The sequence below is a fragment of the Bombus vosnesenskii genome, unplaced genomic scaffold, assembly GCF_011952255.1.
Source record: "Bombus vosnesenskii isolate JDL3184/JDL3185 unplaced genomic scaffold, Bvos_JDL3184-5_v1.1 scf7180000013264, whole genome shotgun sequence".
Taxonomy (NCBI): domain Eukaryota; kingdom Metazoa; phylum Arthropoda; class Insecta; order Hymenoptera; family Apidae; genus Bombus; species Bombus vosnesenskii.
The window spans coordinates 3,530,578-3,546,754 of NW_022882924.1; the positions used below are offsets into that span (position 1 = coordinate 3,530,578).

The 16,177-nt window shown below is 28.1% G+C and overlaps 3 protein-coding genes, 1 long non-coding RNA gene and 1 pseudogene across 6 annotated transcripts; 2 read left to right on the forward strand and 3 right to left on the reverse strand.

The window, feature by feature from the left end:
- The first annotated feature begins 74 nt into the window (after positions 1-74).
- On the forward strand, positions 75-10,006 carry LOC117235086 (long-chain-fatty-acid--CoA ligase ACSBG2). Of its 2 annotated transcripts, none has more exons than XM_033496802.1 (13): positions 75-233; positions 4,957-5,024; positions 5,157-5,208; positions 6,210-6,408; positions 6,482-6,616; positions 6,699-6,894; positions 6,971-7,072; positions 7,146-7,292; positions 7,970-8,442; positions 8,819-9,033; positions 9,109-9,260; positions 9,330-9,455; positions 9,545-9,739. In XM_033496802.1, exons 2-13 carry the CDS (start codon positions 4,962-4,964, stop codon positions 9,737-9,739), a joined length of 2,055 nt encoding a protein of 684 aa, XP_033352693.1. In that variant the 5' UTR covers positions 75-233; positions 4,957-4,961. The 2 variants fall into 2 exon arrangements, with proteins under 2 accessions (XP_033352693.1, XP_033352685.1); XM_033496794.1 differs by lacking the exon at positions 75-233 and adding an exon at positions 3,713-3,836 and having other exon boundaries at positions 9,545-10,006.
- LOC117235143 lies at positions 1,946-2,669 on the reverse strand. The gene is made up of 2 exons (XR_004493631.1): positions 2,167-2,669; positions 1,946-2,085 (listed from the first exon to the last, which is right to left on the reverse strand). It is a non-coding gene; the product is annotated as an uncharacterized LOC117235143 (long non-coding RNA).
- Positions 10,007-10,947: 941 nt separating the features above from the next.
- LOC117239637 (alpha-endosulfine) lies at positions 10,948-12,979 on the reverse strand. Its single transcript, XM_033505363.1, has 3 exons — positions 12,304-12,979; positions 11,951-12,067; positions 10,948-11,786 (listed from the first exon to the last, which is right to left on the reverse strand). Exons 1-3 carry the CDS (start codon positions 12,343-12,345, stop codon positions 11,616-11,618), a joined length of 330 nt encoding a protein of 109 aa, XP_033361254.1. The 5' UTR covers positions 12,346-12,979; the 3' UTR covers positions 10,948-11,615.
- Positions 12,980-12,985: 6 nt separating this feature from the next.
- LOC117238571 lies at positions 12,986-13,869 on the forward strand (annotated as a pseudogene).
- LOC117239536 (proline-rich protein PRCC) lies at positions 13,759-15,833 on the reverse strand. Of its 2 annotated transcripts, XM_033505198.1 has the most exons (4): positions 15,463-15,833; positions 14,966-15,389; positions 14,840-14,896; positions 13,759-14,772 (listed from the first exon to the last, which is right to left on the reverse strand). In XM_033505198.1, the coding sequence occupies exons 2-4, from the start codon at positions 15,374-15,376 to the stop codon at positions 13,858-13,860; spliced, it is 1,383 nt and encodes a 460-aa protein (XP_033361089.1). In that variant the 5' UTR covers positions 15,377-15,389; positions 15,463-15,833; the 3' UTR covers positions 13,759-13,857. The 2 variants fall into 2 exon arrangements, with proteins under 2 accessions (XP_033361089.1, XP_033361081.1); XM_033505190.1 differs by having other exon boundaries at positions 14,966-15,833.
- Positions 15,834-16,177: the final 344 nt, after the last annotated feature.

The window sequence follows — 16,177 nt, forward strand, 5'->3', positions numbered from 1 at the left end:
CTACCACATGGTAAAAAGATTTTATGTAATTGTCGGTTCCAAGTGTAAAATTTTCATATGATACAGATCGTAAGTTGACTGTGGATTAGCGCGGTAAACTCAGAGTTTCATCAGTATCGTAAGAACTTTCGTACCGTGCGGAGTTATCTAGTGGAAGTCTCAAGAGATACAAATATATTTTGTATATTCGTCAACTTATAAAATTGTCACTCAGAAGGAAACCAGGAATCAAGGTAACCACATCTGCTGACGCGATTTATAGAAAAGTTTATTATTCAACCGCAATATCTTTATTTTTAAAATAATAAAGATAAATCTTCATTTTTATCTTGTAATTTTACGAAGTTTAATGTAAAAATTATTATAAATATTTATATCTCAATATTTATGAATTTGAATAATTAATTGAATTTACTATGTAATGTGTAATAAATAATCAATCAATTTAACGGTAATATTTTATTGAACAAGAGAAATAAGCATTCTGCGGTATAACAAATTCATAAACGATATGTATATGAATGTGATGTTTATTAACTTTGATACACTATATACATATACGTATGTAAAATTTTATATAGCGTGATCAGCAATTCCGGATTGTCACTTTCCATTGATTCCTTATATTCAATCGTCTTATAATTCTTTTTTAGTCGTTTTAATATTATAAGAGGTATTAGAAAGAGGTAAAAAAGTATGCTTTATTGATTCAAAAAGAAACGTATCCTTTTGCAATAAACCGTTGATTGGTTAAATTAATGGGATCGTATGTTTATTTAGTTGAGGAATCGACCAATCACGAATCTCAACGTCAATAGAAAAAGCTTAATGACTGCGTTTATCAAATATTGTCATTTACTCTAAATCGTCATAGAATAAATAATAAAGCGATGAAACATAAACATCACTGAACATAGTGAAACGTTATACTATATATATGTGTTTATATTCCTTATTTAAATGACTATCTTTACGATTCTTTTGTAATATTTTTTATAATAACTCGTATAATTACTCGTTAAAATAAAAGTTGCTAATTTGTTGATAAAATACTAGTAAAAGCTCATTATCATTACATTGACTGAATACTAACAATTACTCTTAATAACCTTTTTCCATTTCTTTCGCAATTTCATAAAATAAATTATTCGAGCTCTTAGACCCACTTTCTTGTTTTCGAATGAATCGGATTGTAGTAACGATTAACGGTACTATTCCCAGTGGAACACAGGGAAAGAGAGTTGGGATAGAAGGAAACTTCTATCACAAAGATATCAATAACGTTAACATTATTTCTTTTTACGTTTAGTCATTTATAAATTTTAATAATAGTTTTATACAGCCTCATAAGAGCTTACTGGCGATATTTACGCAAATTGATGTTTAATAACGATGAGACTGTAATAATCTAAATATACACAGTGCTCTCAGTTTAATCATTAAAAAGATTACAGTTTTCTGAAATGAATAAGCTACTAAACGAAGAACGGTATCACTGTGTTGGATTGGCTGTCTCAGTGCAAATGCCCCAGTCCCAAATCCAATGCATATCCCATTAATAATTTTTTTTGGTCTATTATAAAGCACAAATTGAAAGCAAAACGTATTTTAAGGTTAAGAACTTATCAAAGTGGTCTATTAACCCTTTTTGCGCCGACCGAAAGAATTGTACCTAAATAAAGAATACCGAACCAATTTGATGTAATTTGGTAAGGTTGATATTGATACAAAATTGATATGATACAAAATTTAAAACGGAACATATTACGAAATAAAGAAAAAATAAATTAATGCCAATTGTATTTCAATATTTGTTGAAAATTATACTAATAATACTTATCCACAATCAATAGGAAAAATGGAAAAATCAGTTTTCTTTTATAAACAGTATTTGCAAATAAGAAGAATCATTGTTTAGTCATAGTTTGATGTAGAACACGTAGTGTAAAGCATAAATATTGCATTCTCAATTATTTGTAACAAAATTTCTAATATCAAAACACAAAACTAAATGATAATCCCATGATGCACAGTAAGCGCCAGGAGGATTACTTGCTCGAAAACAAGTGAGCTGGTATAACATCACTGAAATAACATTCTAATATTATTATAAACATCTATAGTTATCCGGCTATTGAAAATGTGTAATATTTACTTATTACTCACACAGATAATTTATAATTTTGCACAGATTACAAATTGTGCGTGAACTTCGCACAGGCCCACCAAAAATTTGATTCTCGTCCTATCGATGTAAGATTATTTTGTGAAACATAAGAAGATACTCTATTCTAAATAGTATTATCTACAACCTGTGACTAAGGCTTCAAGCAAATCTCCCGTGTCGAATTTTTACCTTACGGCATTAGCATATACACAATCTCGGTATCAATCATCGCAGAATATAACAAAAAGTTAAACCCCTAAACAATTTTTTCAATTTGTGGAACACCTCACACAGGACTTCTGCAAAAAAATTCAACCATTTATAACGTTTTATAAAGTTATTTTGAGATGAGATTCAAATAGTAAGGCGTCATCGTATACGCAACGATATATCGTTGTTGACACTTTTCGCAACTGTTGCTAACAACGATATGACGTTGATCGGTACCAAAGAGGTTAAGACTACAGTCGAAAAATATGGGGGTCACTACCTGTATCTGTAATCGATAATCGTATCAAAAATATATTAATTTTTGTAGATATATCGTGTATCGTTAATACACTATTATGATACACTATTATCGGACAGACTGTACTTGACGCCTATAATTAATGAACTTTTAATTACAACGAATAATTATAATAACTAATATGACGATTATTATGCTTACTTTTTCGTAAAACACTATTAGAATATTTTACATAAACTTAGAATCAGACTGCAAGTAAAAACAGATTGAAAATTGTTTGTTCTAAACTTTGAATTAGGAATAAATGATATAGGTAAAAAGAATTCTTTAGATTCATAATTTAATTAATTATATATTTCGAAGGAACAACATATAATAAATATCATGTCGGTTTTGAGATATCTTTTTAAGTTTCATACATACGAAAAAATTATATTCCGAATAAAATTGTTCATTTCCGAAGTTAATTAAATATTAAAGTTGTAATTTGACTTTAATTACATATTAACAGGGAAATATCATTTGTTGTTACATAATCTGAAATTATCAATGTCATGTCGTTTCTATTTTTCATCTAATAACAGGGATTTCTTCTCTTGTCTTACGTAGTAGTATTCGGTAAATAAAATTGAAATATTGATATGGATACATGATGCATGAATATTTCGTTTTTTAATCTTCCTTCTTACAGCATCTCGGTTTTGCTACGAGACACGAAATTATGTAATATGTTATAAAGTCCAATTACCTTTTTTTATTCTTCGTCATCTTATTTGTGATTTTTATTAGTTTTTAGATATGCATTTAGCTTAACGGTCAATGTCGTTTATAAAATCAACAAAAGGATTTAAAAACGATTATAAATCACTCAATTGCTGAATCCTTCGACATTCTTTGAATAATTTCCACCTCAGTTGTATTTTCGCTCAATTTCGCGTCGATAGATTCCACGAATACATTAAGAAATAATGTTGTTAATATGTAATCTTGTGCTGAAGCTTTTTTGTGACAGTAAAAATTATTTTGTTGTTTAAAAAATCGGGATTGAGATGTAAAAATTCGAGAACAAGATTAAATGTACCGCCGAAAGGCAGTACGATATTCTGTTATTGATTTTCGCTAGTCGAACAATACCTTTGTAGTTTCAGCAAGCCAGTGAACTTCAAATTTCATCTAAAATGGTTATTCTACTTTTCAAAGGTATTTGTTAGAGTTTTACTAATTACAGATGAACTATTGGACACAGAATTTACATAAGTTATATGAATATTCCGACTAATTTTATAAATTATCATTGAACTGATAATTTAATGAACTTTCACTTGATGAGAAATTACAGTGTAATGATACTAAACGTATGATCTAAATTCAACCTACATATACATACATGTAAAAAATAAACTTCGCTGACGTTTAAAAATAATTTATCACTTACTGTACGCGATATGAGTAGCTGTTACTGTTATATTTATCAAGTGTACTTTGTTCACATCATCTCATGTCTAGAGTACATAGAACAGAAGAAAGTTAAAAAAAAGTAGGTAGAAATATCACATTTAGTCTAGTTACAACATCGTTATTCTGATAATTGTTAAAAATATATTTTGAAGGCCTATGAGAAACTTCGCATTATTATACAAATGGCTATAAGTAAACAATTCATAATAATGAAAATTACATACAAAAATATCGCGTTCACGAAAGTTTTCTTTTCTTTTCTTTTCTTTGTATTCACACGATGCGGTTTAATTACGCAAATTAAACTTCCTTCCGCGTCTACTTTGCTTCTTCTTGAATACTATATTGATATTACATCAATTATTTATACTTGTTGAATTTAAATTATAAAAAATTTGGTTATACATAATATAACATACATTTTTCATTTAAGTTGACGATTTTGAATGCTTTGAGATCGTGAGGTCAAAGATTATGACACATCTATAGATTATTCTGTACCTTTTGGTACAAAGTTTAGTGCAGAGCACTTCGTATAATTTTGAAATAATTTTGCGTGATGTTGAAAAATACATTAAGTTCATACCGCATTTCAATAATTTTAATATATTTGGATAGTTTCGATTTCCGACAATAACAAATTCGTGAAATGTAGCTAGTGTTATCATTTATAATAATACGTAATGTATAGTAATATAGTAATGAGATTGAATCATTCAAATCGTTCGATCGTATATAATTATTATCTTCGATTTAAATTAGTCATTGCATTTGAAAAAATCACACTGCATTCAATCATACAATACATACTATAAAACAAACACATATACACTATTATAACACATATAATATGTCATTTTAGATAACATGAATACGGTGCAGCCGCTCCAGACAAATGAAACAATAAAAGAATTTACGATGAACAACAAGGTACGACAGTAAGAAAATGATCAAATAGCAAATTGAAAATTTTTAATTTAATTTTTCATTTTTAATACCATTTTTACACAGTGAAACAAGAAGAATGATATATTGATATGAATGGTATTTTCAATATTACAGGATATAGCCAGTGAAGATTCCTATTATCCGAGTAGCGAAACTGGTCTAGATGGTGAGCATCTATGTGAATCCTGTATTAAAAAGTTTTGAATATACGAATATAATATATACAGGGTGTCCTAGCTGAAGGAAATTACTTAATTATTTCTGTGTCTTTGTTTCTAATGCCATGAAAAATGTTTGTAGATATAAATGATTTCTAACGGGGAACATCATGCAAGAGAAAGCTTTTGATTTGTTCGTTTCTTTTTTTTTTTTTTTTTGTTTTTTCGAGATTACCATTATTTTTTATCTAAGAAGCAACGAGGAAAGCATTTAAATATGTTTGGATTATGATCTTCAGATAACCTTGAACACTAAGAGGATAGTGAAATTATAAAACGATAATTCGATGATATGTGAATTTATGGTTTATGTTATTACATTTTGAAAGGGATATTCGGTGACAACTATTAATTTATGTTTATCGACGGATATGAACAAAATCCATTCTCTAAGTAACTGGGCAGCGATCATTAATGTATTGATAAAACTTTCAATCTGACCAGTTATTCAAAGCATGAAAGAGTTGAGCTGATTTACATTTATAATAAGGCAAAACGACGCGTAAGAGAAGTTATGTGATTGTATGTATAAAGAACGAGTTTCCGATCGCAACAGTCCATCGCGTTTATCGTATGTGGAGATAATTAAAAACTTCGAACGAATCAATGACGTTGAAAATAAAAAGCTATCACCCGGAACATTTCATTTATTTTAAATTTCAAATCGTGAATTTACATACTATTCTAACACTGTCTCAAGCTCATCTGAAGGTCATGATTCAGGCATATATACGCTTTGTACATAAAAAAATGACAATGAGCGAACAACAATTTTTCTTTCATGATATTCTGCTTTGGAAATTATTTAATCATTCATCAAATTTAATCGTACTACAGACGTTTTTTATGGTATTAAGAACAAAGGATATATTTAAGTGGCCTTCTTCAGCTGGTACACCCTCTATGTTATCATTATTTATTATTTATGTCATTTATTCTATTTTTATAGGACCTGATCAAATTTTGCCCGCTGATAGTTTCACGACTACAAAAATAGACGGACGTGTACGAATACAATTAAATAACGAAGATTTTAATCCCATATCAATTCCTGGATTATTGTCAAATACAGTTAAAAAATATCCTAATCATATCGCTCTAGCAGCGACACCTGATGAAACTGGTCACAGAAGAACATATACTTTTACGTAAGTAATCCACAGAGAAAGTATGAAAACTTGTTTCACATGAATTATTCATTTCGTCGCCTTATATGTTTAGCGAGTATGAAAATCAAATAAAAATCGTGGCCAAGGCTTTTATAAAATTCGGTTTAGAACGATTCCACGGGGTTTGCATTCTAGGATTCAATAGCCCGGAATGGTTGTTTTCAAATCTCGGCGCTATATACGCAGGGTAAATATCTATATCTACGTTTCTGAGGAAGATCTATAATATTTAATTTCAATATTTCATACATAATTTGCAATTCATTTAGAGGAATTGCTGTCGGAATATATACAACCAATACTCCAGATGCATGTCAACATTGCCTTCAAACTAGCCAGGCGAACATAGCAGTAGTCGAAGATTCAAAACAATTGGAAAAAATATTACAAATAAGACACAATCTTCCTCATTTAAAAGCAATTATTCAATACACCGGCACACCGAACGAAAAGGACGTTTTAAGCGTAAATCATCTTATCTATAATCTATGATATCGAATTCATTATTATGAAGTGAATAATAATAATAATTTCTTTACAGTGGAATGATTTAATAAAAATTGGAGAAGCAGAATCTGATGACAAATTAAACGAAATTCTGAAAAGAATTGCAACGAATGAATGCTGTACTTTGGTTTTCACGGTACAAAACATCAATTTTTTATGAGAATACTTTTACGAAGTGCCATAAAAACAAATATGTCTTTTATTTACAGTCAGGTACAGTTGGATATCCGAAGGCTGTAATGTTAAGTCATGACAATCTTATACATAATGTTCGATCTATGAATAGAACTTTTAAATTTAAAACCGCTTATGAACATATAATCTCTTATTTGCCTTTATCTCACGTTGCAGCACAGGTAAATTATCTAAATTTTTTGTTTTAAATTTCTAAAATTATATGTTATATTATACAGGCAATCCCGCATAATGTCAAGAGTAAATGATGATTCTACGTGCAAAAATAAGACGAAAATGTAACATGTAATTTTTTGTCCAAGACTCCCTTTTAGAGAAAATCGAGATTAAACATTTATCAAGTGTATTTGAACATGGCTAATTTTGGATTAGACAAGAGTAAATGATCGACAGAAAGATATTCTACATGTGAAAATGAGTTGAGGAAGTGCAATAAAATTTTTTTACAAGATCTTTTGTTTTCAAGAAAAGTAAATTTGAAAAATTTATCATACGCGTGTGCTAGGCCAATTTTTAACTAAACATGTTCAAACTCTGTCTTCTTTAAAACGAAAATTTTTACGGAAAAATTTTATTCTACATATATTTGACTCATGTTTGCATATAGAATAATTTCTTGCTGATTGATTACTTATACTTAACCAATAATTAGCTATGTTCAAGAATGGTGGACAAATTTTCAAATTTGATTTTTTCAAAAACAAAGCCTTGGACAAAAAATTCTATATCTTCGTATTTGCTATATTGTTGCATATGGAATTGCCGCTTAGTTGGTTGACTAAATTATGTGAAACAGTCTGTATATGTTGTAATTATATAATTTTTTTGATAATTCTAGGTAATCGATATATATTACTGCATATATACAGTTGCTACGTTACATTTCGCGGACAGGAATGCTCTTAAAGGCAGTTTAGTTAATACTTTACTTGAGGTACGACCTACCATATTTGTAGGTGTACCAAGGGTATGGGAGAAAATATACTTTAAACTGCAAAGTGAAATTAATACTGGATTTATTAAAACAAGTATTGTTTCTTGGGCAACATCTCAAGGATATCATTACAATGTAAATAAAATGAATGGTAACGATCACAAACATTGGGGCTATATCTTTGCCAAATGGCTAATTTTTAACAAAATAAAAACAGCACTTGGTTTGGATAGATGCCATCATTGCGCTACTGCAGCTGCCCCCTTAAGTACACATATCAAAGAATATTTTTTAAGTTTAGACATCCCTATATTTGAAGTGTATGGAATGTCTGAATGTAGCGGTGGACATATTTTAAGTGCACCTGATCATTTCAAGTAAATACCTAATTACTTTTGTACACGATATCCTATTTAAGTTGATTGCCGTGAATATTTTAGAAACTGAAAATATTGATGCTGAAAAATGTTTCAAATAAAAGTTAGATGAGTCTGGGTGACATTTTTTAAATTAATTTCTTTTTAATTTAGGTTGTTTGCGTATATAGCAAATTTTTTAAATTTAGGAATTCTACTTATCTATCTACAAAAGACTAACATTGAATTATATATCTTCTGAAACTATTCATTCGTGTCTGAAATATTTTTTATCATCTTCTGGACACATTCGCAATGACCGATTTAAAAAAATGTATATCCAATTAAATTTTGATAATTTACTACATTAATTTTTTCTAATCTATTTGATATTCAGATTAGGTTCTGTTGGTCGAACTATGGCTGGACTTAAGACAAAATTAGATAATCCAGACAGCAATGGTGAAGGAGAAATTTGTATGTATGGAAGACACATATTTATGGGATATCTAAATGAACCTGAAAAAACAGGGGAAGCATTAGATGGAGAAAGATGGTTACACAGCGGTGATCTAGGAAAAATTGATTCAAACGGATTTTTACATATTACAGGTAAACTTATTTTAAAGTACAAATTCTTTTTAATTTCTCAATGTTAGTCTTAATATATTTTTGTACCGAATGTAGGAAGAATAAAAGAATTAATTATTACTGCTGGTGGAGAAAATATACCACCAATTCATATAGAAGAGCTAGTATTAGCTGAATTGCCTGCATTAAGCAATGCTTTATTGATTGGAGACAAACGAAAATATCTTACCATATTAGTTACTTTAAAGGTAAGATGAGATTTCTAAGTATTATAATGTTTACATTACTGTTATTTATATAATTTGCATATATTTCAGACTAATGTTAATACTGAAACTGGTGAACCAACAGATGACTTCACTGAAGAAACTTTAAAATGGTTACAATCTATTGGAAGTACATCAAAAACAATTTCTGATGTTTTAAAAACACATGATCCTCTTGTAAGTTTGTATATACCAAAAGCTTTAGTAAATTGAGAATAAATTTTGATATTTATTGAACATTATCTATAAACTTTACATTTTCTTAGGTATATGAAGAAATTGATAAAGCAATTAAAAGAGCCAATACGAAATCTATAAGTAATGCACAAAGAGTACAGAAGTTCCAAATTTTACCAAAGGATTTCTCACATGCCACTGGAGAATTGGGACCAACGCTTAAACTTAAAAGGAATGTTGTTTATAAAAAATATGAAAATTTGATAGAAGATATGTATAAGTAAATATTTAAAAAGGTCCTATTTATTACTTAAAAGAAGGAAAAACGAAAAAACATTTCTAAAATAAATACAGAAGTTACAGAAGTCAAAATATGCCTACATAAAGTGCTTTAATATTCAAATTAATTATGAAATTACATAATTTAGAAAATTTTAATGTAATATTCTCACTACTAATTTATATGTTACTTGAATTAATCTTAATTACTAAATATTTTAAACAAAATTTAATTTTAAAACTTCCATAAGATACTTATTCTCTTATAACAACTATAAAGAAAGTAGACATAAATTATTTTTTTGAAATTTGAATATAAGATACATGTATAATGTATTTAGAAATATATATATATATATTATAGTATAATTAAAACAAACTTTTATATAAAACGTTTTGATAGAAAAACTTTTGGTATAAAACATTTTGTAATTTATTAAAACTAAATTATTGCTTATCGATATATTTTTCTCTGTGACAATAAAATTTACACTAATTGTTTTTTGATATTCCATTAAAAAATGGATAGATAAAAGTGGCTAAGAATAAAATAAGTGCCTATTTCACATTACTGTAAATAATAATTTTTAGATCAAATTATATTTATATCTTTAAATATGAGTTACATATGAGTATAATGGTATGTGGGTATTGAATATATCTAAAATAAGTTTAATACTATTACATTAAATATCTATATATATAAAATATAAAGATATAAAAAAAATAAATTTTATTTGGCAAATGTGGGATATAACACTTAAATAATATAGTGAAATAGATAAGTAATGTATGTATTAAAAGCTTTTTAATATTACATAATTGATACTTTTGTTCAATTTATTATATTTAGCTGAAACATTAATGAATAAAAAGAATACAAATTTTTTCCAATGTGCTTATTAATATATGTATCATAAAAATATTTCTTAATATATACCTAAAAGCTATAATTAATTGATGATGTAATAATAAAATTATCTTATGTAAGTGCACTTTTTAAAAATTTTACTATATTAATTACTTTTAAATATAGAAAAATGTATTTATACAACAAAATAAAATTATTTAGATTTCTATATGCTTCGACATAAATGTGAAAAATAATTAATATTAGTTAATGTGTAAAAACCTATTATTTAAATCATTTTTTTTACCAAAATAATGGATAGGTAACTAAATAAATATGAGAAAGTTTAATATATTACTAATGTAGTTTACAATAACCAAAACAACTATTATATTTAAGTTTCTTTTATGCTACATACAGATTCTTATGATAACTTGACATCTTATAAGAATATAGTCTATTAAGCACATCACAGCAACTTTGGAAATGCAGGTCTGTATAATGTTTCATTCTGAAACTCTATTGCATATACAAGTGATTACATTTACAGTATCATCTTTTATCATCAATCTCATATTTTGGATTAGTTTCATTGCTTATTTTAATAGGAAATTTTGAAACTCTACATTTATGTATTTGAATCTAAGATACAATGAGGATTAACTTAGACCTCAAAATCAACTTACAAACAACATAAAAATTGCTAAGTATTAACACCTTTAGTACATGAAAAAACAGAATTATAATATTTGACACATGATACATTGTTACAAATTGTTACAATTTTTATTCTTTTAAGTGCCCTATATCTTCAAATATAACTTTTAAGAAAAACTTTCATAGCACACATGTATTGTATTAAAAAGCAATATATTGATAATGAATAAGCATTCCAAAAATATTATGAAAACTAATCTTTTAAGATAATATCATCTACAAAACATAAAGATACTGAACATTTAAAATTTAGATTGTGTATAATCGCATTATATATCACTGGAGTTACGATACTTTTAAAACATTACAAAAACTTATGATGTACTTGTTGTATTAAATTTTTGTTGGATAATAGATGTCTTTCGTTGTGGTACAGTTTCAGGTGTAGGTATAGCATCACCTGTTGGCAGCACACCAGCTGGTTTTGGCTTAGCTGTATATTTTTGTTTTGCCATTTGATAATCTCCAGAATCAAAATATTTTTGCTGAAAGTTTTTTCACATATAACTTAGAAAAATTTCTTTATGCCAATTTGCATTATAGATATATTTATTATAACACCACAATTATTTAGCATTTTAATCAAAAAATTATCCATTAACTCATAGAAGTTTAAATAATTAATTTATATATATGTATGTATATATACCCCTTTAGCTAGCCTCTTCTGTAGAAATGCTGAATGTCCACTAATTGGGCGACCAGTATTTGGAAATTTTGCTCTTAATTTTGCTTCTTCTATTTTTTCAATATCATTTGAAGATAACTGAAACAAAAATTATTTTATACTTTTTGATAGTTATTGTGTATAGATATAATTGTAAAAATCAGTAAAATTACAATATTGATACAACATTAGCTTTAACAACAAGCATTATCTTCAAAATATTGTAACATTTAAACTTTCTGGAACAAACTTGAACATAATTTAAAATAATAAATATCGTATTATAATTTAAACGCAAGACAAATAGAAAACTATTATTTATTTTAATATTATACCTCAACTGTTTCAGACAGTTCATTTGCTTGATCGTTGCTCATCGTTGGTTGCTGTTTCTAACCACTTTTTTGATGATGACGGCTTTTAGAATTACACAAGTATCGGTCAAATATTTATTTCAACACTACAGCATAAAAGCATATGGCGCAGAGACGCCGATTTTTTACATTAAAACTCGTTCTCGTTCAACAAAATTTAATTATTCACAATTTTAGAAATTTTATCATCGCCGAAAACAAATATCTGTCAATGAAAGTGGACTCAACACAGGCAGCAACAATATTTCGCATACAGTCATATATTTCTAGATAGCCGTTACCAGAGTTTGATCTAGGTGTAAATTTTCATAACGTACAGACGATAAAAATCAATATTTAAATAAGGATTTATAAATACGCACGTCAGCTTATATAAGCGAATTGTCATAAAATGTGGTAATAGTTTGATGCAGATGTGCATTTGCGAAGCGGAAAATGCGGTCGATAAAAATGGTTAACATAAATATTTCATCTCACTAAATCGCTTTTCTTGAAAATGTGTGTTAAATTTGTGAATAATCAATGAATAACAAAAGTATAACGGCGAGGTAAAAATGCGTAATATTTATGAAATTCTTTTACAGCCTTATTAAAGTTTGATAAAAATGAAACTACTATCACATCATATAGTAATCATAAATAACTCTTAAAAAACAATAGATGGAATTTTTTACGCAAAATTGTAGCGCAAAATATCATGAAGAACTTATTTTGCTAAAAGAACAGTCGTTACTACAACCTCTGCAAAAAGTAATGTTAGAAACAAGCGAAGAAACTATAGCTTTCAGGAAGGAGATATTATTATTATTGAATAAATTAAACTTGGAATCACAATCTTTGCCTAACGACATCAAAGAAGAATTACAAAAAATAGTCTTGCCTTTAAGATATGAAAAGCTAGGTGATTTTGATGCTATTACTCTGAATATAGTGAGTGAAAGAAAGAAAATAGAGGAAAAGAAAAGACAGTACGAAAGAAAAACAACTGGCGTTATTATGTGATGATTCTAGAAAATGTACTATTTTTCCAAGGAAACTTAATTGTTTGCAAGAGGCTGTAAATTCACTTGAAAGCATTATTGAGGATTCTCAAAAAGAGCAAGCGGATATTCGTTGTAACCATGTTTCATTATTTACAAAGTTAAAAGAATATCAGCAAACTGCAGAAAAGTTAGAAACTGACTTAGCAGATATGCAAGTAGAAGATCTTTATCTCAAAAAAATATTAAATAAGTATCATAGGTATTTAGAAATGTCAGATGAATTAGCAGAACTTATCAATAATTTAGTTAATATAGAGATTTACCACCAAGTTTACTACAAGCTAAACCTCTAGTTGTAATTAAAAAAAAGGAATATGAAACTTTAAAGAACACCTTTTTGGAGAAAACAAAATGAATGATAGGTGTAACAGTATTGTTAATCAATATCTTACTTTATAACTTTTTCACTTTTATACAATAACAAAGAAAAAATGTTGTATGTACAAACATATCTAATACAAGTCTTCTATATTTAAAAACCATATTTTGATTGTGTTTGTTTTCTGGTTAACCTATTTTGTGCCCATTGATTCTTCAATTCCATTTCCATTGCCTTAGCTTGATGTGCTAAGTATGTTATTTGGTGTTTCTTTTTAGACTGAGAACTTACTCCCCCACCTTGCATAGATATTGGTCTTTGTACAGGCTCTTCTGTTAATGCTTTTACTAACCATTCCCTTTCATCAGGTTTAATATCTTCTCCATTTATTTCTATAATATTTATTTCTTCAATTTCTTTAGATTTTCGTTTCACTCCTCTTTTCCCACAGAGGTACTCAATAGCCTTATCATCAAAAGCCACATTACCTTCTGAATCTACATTATATTCTTGTTCAGGCAGTGGTAATTTTGGACCTATTTCTGTCTTATTTTTTAATAGTATTTCTTCTCTTGGTAAATTCATGACGTTACTCACTAATGTCTTTTGAGATTCATTGATACTCATTTCTGTTACAACTATATCAGAATTACCAGTGGACCAATTAGGTAAATTATTATCTTCTTTAGGATTATTTTTAAATTCTAGATCAAAGTTATTTAATTCTACATTAACATTCAAGGAATCTGGTAAAGTGGAAGATGAAACAGTATTAGCTGTTGTTAGTGCAAAGAAATCTGTAACAGAATTACTATCACTGCCTATGGTTGTGTCATCTTCATCGTCAGAATTTGAATCATAAGTTATACTTATGGAACTTTTTGTTGTAATAGGTTTTATGAGTTTTCTGCTATTTGAATCTTTTATATATGTATCTTTGCTAGGTTGAACTGTAATTTGACTAGATTCTTTAACAACTTTATTAATAACACTAGGTACTAAATTATTGGTACTTTTGACTTCAGTTCCTTTAGGTGGTGGCAACAATACTAAAAGTTTACTACCCTTCTGAAATTATACATGAATTTTAATTTCATTCATTACAAATTATTTCTTATACATACATAATACTTACACTTGATGATTCAACTTTATTGGATTTGAATTCATTTTCCTTTGCAACATCTTTAAACTGCAATTAAAACAATGTATTGATTCACAAGAAATAAGAGAAGTACATAGAGATAAAATTTTATCTTACTTCAGATAAAGACGGCACTGTTATTTTAACTGGAACTCGATTCCTTTTTATTGGTCTCTCAGATTTAAATTCAATTTCCTTTTTCGGTGGTATATCATCTTCTTCTGTGACATCCTTTGCTTCAGTAATCATACTTTTGGGTTTAGGTAACTTATCAAAGTGTATTTTTTCTAATGATGCGCTTGTCTTAGGTATTTCTATGTTAATACTATTTTCACCACCTTTTTCTGCAAATATACTGTGTTCTGAAGTAGGTAAATATAACTTGTGATTTGTGTGTAAAACTGTAACCTCTGGAGTAACTCTATTTTCGATTTCGGTATTGCAATTACTTCTTTCATCGTCTGAACTTTCATCGCTACTTCCATATGCAACGAGACTCATTTTCACGTGAAAAGAATTATCGTTCATATAAATAAAATCACTGCTTGATGCAACATATACGTTAGAATTAGAACCTCAGAAAAATATTAATGACTGTATAATTATACACATACATATACAATGTATGAGAAGGTATGAGATAAATTTATTTAATGTATAGCCAGAGATGAACTCTGGTATAGCCTGAAAATTTCTCTATTATTTTTGTTGCTTTCAACGTTATTGATTCAGCTAAGAATAAACAATAAACTTTTAACGTTATAACCACTAGTGAGATACAATTCACGATCATATAATTATATAATGTAATCGTTTATGTGATCGTAGTCATAATCTATACAACAAGCCGAAGCAGTAAACATAAACAAAATGTGATTGCTGCGACTGCAATTATTGGCTGCCGACTATACTCCATCCAATGAGAGAGTCAGTAAAGATAAACAAAACGTGATTGTTGCGGTTGCTGCTATTGTCTACTGCTAGTTAAACTTGCGTGTATATACATTCTATATACATATATATGATACAAATGGATGCAATCTTCTTTGTTTGTGTGCCATCGTGTAATTCCGCAGACACTTCTCGTCTCTGTATTCGCATATCTAAGCAAAAGTCACCTAGTGGTAGAATTCGCAACTGCTGAAAATTATACCATAAAGCAGGTTCCTCTCTGGTTATATACCACGGTTATACTAAAAACGTTAAAAATTATCTAAAAATTTAGATTTTTAATTCAGTTGTTAAATTGATTCCTTTGTCACTTTAGCTTTACAAATAAATTACATGTTACATTGTTTGTATTGTAACATGTTGTAAATTACAATTACA